The sequence below is a fragment of the Lolium rigidum genome, chromosome 3, assembly GCF_022539505.1.
Source record: "Lolium rigidum isolate FL_2022 chromosome 3, APGP_CSIRO_Lrig_0.1, whole genome shotgun sequence".
NCBI classification, from domain to species: Eukaryota; Viridiplantae; Streptophyta; class Magnoliopsida; order Poales; family Poaceae; genus Lolium; species Lolium rigidum.
This window is the reverse complement of record NC_061510.1, coordinates 299852286-299859906: the sequence shown is the minus strand read 5'-3', so window position 1 is coordinate 299859906 and position 7621 is coordinate 299852286. Positions and strand designations below refer to the sequence as shown.

General features: G+C 47.3%; 1 protein-coding gene and 1 pseudogene across 1 annotated transcript in view; one reads left to right on the top strand and one right to left on the bottom strand.

The window, feature by feature from the left end:
- The window catches only part of LOC124696739, a 28036-nt gene extending 25443 nt beyond the window's left edge, over positions 1 to 2593 (top strand). Inside the window, exons 4-5 of the mRNA XM_047229419.1 lie at positions 38 to 785; positions 1929 to 2593. Of these exons, the coding sequence (XP_047085375.1) occupies positions 38 to 785; positions 1929 to 2169 (989 nt within the window). The 3' untranslated portion in view covers positions 2170 to 2593. The remainder of the gene's footprint in view (positions 1 to 37; positions 786 to 1928) is intronic.
- A 686-nt stretch (positions 2594 to 3279) lies between these two features.
- LOC124696738 lies at positions 3280 to 3844 on the bottom strand (annotated as a pseudogene).
- Between the last annotated feature and the right edge of the window lie 3777 nt (positions 3845 to 7621).

The window sequence follows — 7621 nt, the reverse complement described above, 5'->3', positions numbered from 1 at the left end:
CCTCCGTTCAGAAATGTAAGACGTTTAGCTTTTGTAGTACAACTTTCGTCACGTTATAATATTTTTCCGCTTTCCGAAAATACCCCTCACCGACAGGCACCCTTGCTCGCTCGCGCAGACATCGCCAAGCTCTCGTTCCCCTCCGCTCCCTCTTGGTCTCTCCCCGTCGCCATCGACTACCTCTGCTCCTCCTCGTCGCCATGTCCCTGTGGATCCCGTCGCCGCCCTCTCCCCAGCGCCAATTTCTTCCACACCGCTCCCTGCAACAGCCTTTTTCTCCACCACCTAGTTTCCTCTCGATCCCTTCACCCCCGAGTGCGTCAGAAATCTGGAGGTCAAAGGTGGCAAATTTCTGCGCCGACGACGAGCTTCTGGGCGACGGAGGCGGCGGATCGGTGTGCGCAGGCGTTGGATCTGCGTGCCCCACCTGGGAGACGGCACCTCGTGCCCCATCACGCTCATCCCGGGCGACGGCATGGGGCTTCTCGTTACCGGAGCCGTGCATCGGGTCATGGAGCTCGCCCGTCTACTTCGAGACCTAGTCACTGGAGCCGTGCAGCAGGTCATGGAGCACGCCCCTCTACTCCAGACGACCCTGGTCTGCCTCAAGGGTCACGCGACCTCTCCACAAAAACGCAAGATTTGCTCGGCAGAACCTTGGCAGGGCCACAGCCTTGCAGCAGCGCCACGGTGAAGACCAATTGCCACAAATGCCGGAGGATCGTCAATGTCGTTTGGTGTACCAGCTGCGATAGGAGGGGGTACTGCAACGATTGCATCAGATGGTATGTTGTAGCATGGCTTGCTCTACTGTTGTTTTACACTTTGCTGGAATTCTTGACTGAAGAACTATGACATCATATCATACCTACAGTTAAACAGTTGTTCACGGGAAACGCCAAATCATACTAACTACTCTAAGGCATTCTTGTTCTAACATGATCCCTTCTCAAGAACAAAGGGAAATGTTCCTAGTTAGTGTCTTAGTAATTTCACAAGTTAAAAACTATGCGGCCAGCATATGGAAGCGATCAGTGGGGCATTGGAGCATGTTCTCACGGGTAGGTGCAGATTGAAATAAGTTAGTACTCAGGGTAATGTGAGCACAGCTGGGAGGATGAGTAGGTGTTCTCGACAGTGAGAGTGACGAACTAACAGCTGATATTTCCTGCTCCTTGAGCTGGCTAAACGGGGAAACATTATTCTCTTGCATATAGTGTTTAAAGACCCCGTGTAGTCTAAAAAAGTGTTACCATGGGAACTGTTCTGCCGAGCCATCTGAATCTTGCAATAAAAGAACAAGAGAAGAAAGGATGCTATCGACTTGAGGAGAATATGCTAACTGGCCCAATTCCACACATGCACCTCTCCTTAACTGCGACTTTTATCATGAATGGATACTGAATTTTCTCACTGAATACAAAATGCAGTCACCTTGCTGATTCCATTTTTCCCGTGTCAATTTTCTTAGACATGCAGTCACCTCGCTTAAGTTTCCTCTTGTTGACACCTTTAGTTACACAACAGATAGAGTTTCTTACATGTGGTTCTTTAATTTATACCATCTCACACACTATACCATATTGGCTCTGTAAATACCTACTCCTAATTGTACGGTCATTATTTATTAGTTTGGAAAATAGGCCTTTCTTAAACCTGGGACAAGCTGGACAATTGCATAAATTATCTGCAAAAGCTAGCATAAGTCCATAGTAGAGTTGGACTGTATGACACTAGGACTTACCTCCTTTCGAGCACCTGGGGCCAGTGGTGGAGACGATGGGGAGGGGCGGAGTAGCAGCTGAATTCCAGAACGGGCTATTATTTTGGCAGTTCCAGGCTCATGTTTTGGACCAGTAAGGAGTTATTATAGTAACCGACTTTTCAGTTGCCTGCCGTAATTGTTTTTCTGTTGTCTGTATTTGCAGCTGCAAAGACATGCTATTAAGCCTATTATTGGACCTGCTGCATAGAGAGGTGCAGGATCAACGAGAAGATGACGGCGTCTTTGCACGGAGCAGCTTCAAGACTGTGTCGTCATCCTCTCGATACGTCCTCTCGATACGTCCTCTCTTCTCCTCTCTCTGTAGCATAAACTATTGGAGTACTTGTGCTTTTTCTGAATTCCTTTGTGCTGGAGTGCTTCTGCTTGTGTTTGTGCTGGAGTAGATACCTGTGCTGGAGTGCTTATGCTTCTGAATTTGTTAGTTCTGTCTCTAGGCTAGGCAGCTTAGTTATACTCCATATACTTCTGGTAGTTGACACTGCAACTAAGGTGAATAATGGTTTTGGAGTATAATGCTTTCTACTCGAGTTTACTGTTGAATTTAGTTGAAAATGATTTCAGTTTCTTCGGTAGTCGTTTGCCTGACAATAGTCTGATTCTCTTGGCTTTAGTTGAAAATGATTTCAGTTTATGAAAGTCTGAATTCTTCATTTAGACATACCCTAAGATCAGTACTCACGGATTATCATGTTTGCTCAATGCATGAATTAGCTTCTGCTCTCTTCAGTATGATGTTTAAATATCATCACCATTCAAGGATACATGCCTTTTGTGTTTGATAAAAGATGTACTCATATTTACATATCTCATGTTTTAAACTCCTTAATTTTCTTCAAAGCTCTGCTGGCATGCTGAAACCAATTCAATTGCTTTAGGGAGCAAAATGTATTGCACCAATTCAGTTGCTGCAAATAATATTGGCAACTCAAATATGCAGACAACGTAGTATGAAACTTGTACAAGAACATGATCCCCCATTTCTGATGCATGGTATCCACTGAGACTTGAACAACTATTTCAGATGCAGAAGCGATGCGGACATGCGGTGTGTCACCAATTGTTGCAGGACCGGAGGAGAAGAGAAGATCACAGCGAGGCGGTTGGTCGTAGGAGATGCGCAGGTGCTTGGCTGGAGATCATGGCGAGGTGCTTGGCCAGAAGAGATCACGGAGAGGTGCCGGCTAGGTTCTTGGCCGGAGTAGATTGCAGCGACGTGCTGGCTTGGCCAGAGTAGATCACGGCGAACTGCTTGGCCGAAGGAGATCAGGGCGAGGAGGAGCTTCTGGGGGCGGAAGATCTGCTGGGGCTTCTGGGGCGGAGGATCTGCTGGGGGCGGGGGCGCTGCTGGGGGCGGGGCCGCTGCTTGGGCGGAGGTGCTGCTGGTCGCGGCGGCGGAGCGCGACCGAAGAAGACGATGCCGAGATTCTGATTTCTATAAGGGCAGAGACGTAATTTCACTCGTTTTCACCTGGTCGGAAAATTTCCAAAACGTCTTACATTTCTGAACGGAGGGAGTATATGGCGTTGGCGATCACGACGTCAGTCTTCTTCGTCTTAAAGGCCCTGGCGGAGACGACGTCGTTGATGAGGTTCCTCGTGACGTCTGCGACCCAGGCGTTGATCTGCGCCGCCGCTTCCTCCGCTTCCTCGTGGAAGTCCACGGCGCGCGCCTCCGCCATGTAGGTGCCGACGACGGCCTCAAGGTACGCCGGCTTCAGAGGGCGCGTCCTGTCGTGCCACACGCCGCACGCGAACGCCACGCTCGGCCCGCCGGAACCAGACCGGTCCTTCAGCGCGTCGGCCACCATGGTAGAGATGGACTCCTCGAGCTCGTGGCGGGACCGGGCGCCGAGGAGGCGGAGGACCTCGTCCAGGGTCTCTCCCCGTGCGCCGGGCGCCAGCAGCGAGACGGCGGCGTAGATGGACAGCGGGGAGAAGACGAGGTTGCGGGCGGGGTTCTCGTCGGCGAGGCGCTTGGTGAATGGTGAGGCGCGCGGCGAGCCCCGCCAGGCCGGCGCCGGACTGCCGCGACTTCTTGGTCGGCCCGGCCATCATCATCGGGGCTTCATGCACAGAAAGCGTCCTGCAGACTGTTGTCGAGGCTTCGTGCTTGACCTCGCGCGCATATATGGAGACGCGCGCAGGGCGTTCGATCTGGTTTGGACTTTGGACTTGGATCGGGAGACAATTCTGTTTCGGTTTCGTTTTGGGAACCGACATGTACAACATTAGTTTCGTCTTTCAAGTGCAATTTTTGCAGCGGTTTCGGTTTACCTTTTTTTTGGAATACTTGTACGTCGTACCTAATTCCAAATGCGAGGACCCCCCGAAGTTATGCAGATGATTCCCAAAGAGATTGTCCCAGCGGGAACCAAACCGCAGACGCGCGGTCGGGGACACCTTATTTAGTCCCACATCGCCCGGCTAGAGCGATGCTGCGCTGCTTAAATAGCAGGGTGCTGGACACCGTCTCGCCGAGGAAGCAGAGCAGCCGTAACAGCTTTGCCGAGGTAAAGAGCAGTCGCTACATACTTCTGGCCGGGCCTGGCCTGGCGGCCTGTCACCCTAAGTCTCATCTTGGATGGTGCAGGGGGCTAGAAGTGTGATGTGATGTCAGTCTCTTTTTTCCTCTCTCATCTTTTATGCTGTTTCTTTTTCCTCCTCGCGTTCGGTAACCAAAAGAGGAATGCTTAAATAGCAGGGTGCTGGACACCATCTTCTAGCCAGGGGACAATCAGGGGTCACGGCTTCCCCAACATTCAGGAATTTTTGTAAGACCCGAGATTTCTTGTCTAAATAATTGTGTATCATCATTTATGTCTATGCCGTGGATATGCTAAGTAGGTATACTGCGATAGGCCCTTAATTTCGGTAATCTCGGGTGGCCAAAGATGGTGGTGAGGCCTATGACCCCACTGGACGGCCTAGTTGCCGGAAATCAGGAAAGTAGGGATCTGGTCCGGAGACAGGCTGTCGGATCCAGCCCATAATGAAGGTCGGTCAGATTCGTGACGTACAAAACAAGAAATACCCTGCGTAGTTTATGCTTCATCGTATCCAGTAGGATCTCTACCTTGTAACCAGGGAAAAAAATATCTGGCTATAGCTTCACTATAGCATCGCTATAGCTTCTCAGACATCCTTCCGCGACGCTAAGCCTGTTTTTTCCGCTATAGACGCTACGTCCGCTAAAGCGCCGCTAATTACTGCTAAATAGTGTAGCCGCTAGAGGAGCTATAGTGCCGCTAACATAATTGTCCCATGCCACTAGAATTTGAAGCCCAGTACATGTTTTTGTTGGGCTGCTGCGCCAAAGACACGACGCCTTGGCTTGGGAGTCACGGGCTGAATCGAGACGACCGACCACGTTCGAACCCCAAGCTGGATTGTTTCTACACCTTTTTCATTTACTCCTTGTTCGATGCTGAATCGTTTCAGCTGTCAGACATTATAATCGCCAAAAATAATTTGTATATAGAAGCTTGATTGTCTGTTCAAACACTAGAACGGTTACGTCTTCCTTCCTGTTACGTACTTCCATGCCTATTCAATTCCATTTCATGCCATCCCATGTAATTTTTTTAGAAATAAGGATCGTAGATATATAGAATTGGCATATCTAGCTTAGGTTCGTAGCACATTATAAGCAATGAAATAATCATGAAGACAAAGCAAAATATTATTTCCCATGATATGTATGCTGCAAATTTTGTTGTTTCTATGATATAGAGCAAACCGCTAAATGGTTTAGCTTCCGCTATAGCACCGCTATAGCTTCAATAGCTTCTGGACGAGGTGTCCGCTAAATCAAATAGCCCGCTATTTTTTTCCTTGCTTGTAACCCTAGATCCGGAGCCTTTATAAGCCGGATCCTATGAGCCTTTGCGACAATATACAACAACACCTTTCATTATAATCGTGCATTGGTAGCTTTATAGTGAATTATAGCAGCACATAGGATATCGCCGTTGTTGCGAGGTCTAAAACTGTGTAACTCGTGTGACCCTGACCCGGTGACTCCTCGCCCTATGGCTCCTCCCTTGGCTCCTCCCTCTCTCTCCCCTCCGTTTGGCTCCCCTCACGGAAGTACCATCGAATACGCAAGGACAGTCCATCTCTCAAACACATACACACTAATTAAAATGCACCACAGATGCTTATAGAAGATCCTATCATTTTCTTCGCAGTTCACAAACACGAGCTTGCAAAAGCTACAAAGAGAAGATCTTACAACTTTGTCTCCTAATTTGCAGTATAAATATGTGGATCTAGTTTTTTTGGGGGTGATTGGCTCTCCATTCCTAAATAGGATAGAATTCATATATAAAAATTCATCTTCTTAACTTCTGGTAATTAATATGTGCAGGATAATCATGTCTAAAAATAAGATGAAGACCATTGATCCTTTTTCTAAGAAGAAAATTAGGCATGATGGAGCACTTGGATTATCTTTCGGCTTGTCCTTACTTTGCCGGTCTTGACCGCAACAACATAGCAACCCTTTTCGACACTAAACCTGGTTAGAGCAAGGGTTTTACATAAAATGGAAGATGGATTTCTAAAATATTGCTTATTACTATACATTTAGAAAGAGAATGTCATGGACTCATGGGGTTCCCAGCGGATGCAATTATTGACGAGTTCAACACAGAGACACTCGTGTACCATTTGACTAGAATTTTTGATTCGTTGTCATCTAATTGTACATTTTTCTTGAATGCCACCTTATTTGTTTTTTGAATATTGACCACTGAAAAAGAAGCATATTCCTCGGATGATGAGGAGCTACCCTACCTCCCCGTGCTCGTGGCCCTTCCTCGTAAGGTGGATCCTCCAATTCTCCAAAGGTGGTCAAACATATGCAGCAACAATATATAACCCTCACTTATGGCTGGGTTTGCGGCAGTGTCAAAAAACTGTGTCTTATTTACAGCTGTTGTTATGAATGTGGCCAGGGCAGTTTCATAAATAGGGAATATGAAAGCATAGGAACCCTGCAGTCTCGTCACTCGGTGGCTTCCCTGTTCGAGGACATCAGGGCTGAGTGACACCTGGACGGACGTGGGGGCTTGGGGTCTTCGCCAACTATTTGCTTAGATTAGCTTTCCTGGGTTGAGTTGCATGGCGTGATGTTGGTCTTTTATATGAATGCATCGAAACGCGAGGCTTTTGCATTTTCGCGAAAAAATTCCAACACTAGGATTTTAATTCCTCAATTTCTTATGTTCTGTCAAAATTGAATCAAAACTGAACAGGAACCCCAAAATTTGTAATCAAGCAAATCATCTGAAATTATGTTGGATAAATGTATAGTCGATACGAACTTACTTAAGGTCCTGTATTTTTAAAAATGATCAAAAGAGTCAAACTTCGTTCAACATTTTTGATTTATGTTAAATCCAAGCTTTGTAAAAGAAAAACCAAATTATGACAATATGTGTTTCATGTTCTTCTGAGCTTACAGTCCCAACATTGTTCACCATCTCTCATACAACAATAATCAACGCTACAGGTTCAAAACCTGCATAAATTCTATAAGGTAAATAATAAAGATTTCCTGCAGCTCACGTAACAGGCTCGCCATTATAAAACGACCCAGAGCCTGCTGACCTGGCATCCTTTTAGGATATCTGGCCATGCGTACATTCACATGTTCAATAAACCTTCTGACTGAAACTTGAAAATGCAGCGCACCAACACCAGAGCTCGAGCCCGCATGGCTTACCTTTGCAGGTAGATCCCTGGATCACCGCATGGGAATCGCTCCATCCCCAATTCACCATGGATAAAAAAAAAGTTCATATTCTCGCTGGTGGACGATGATGTGTAAGAGTT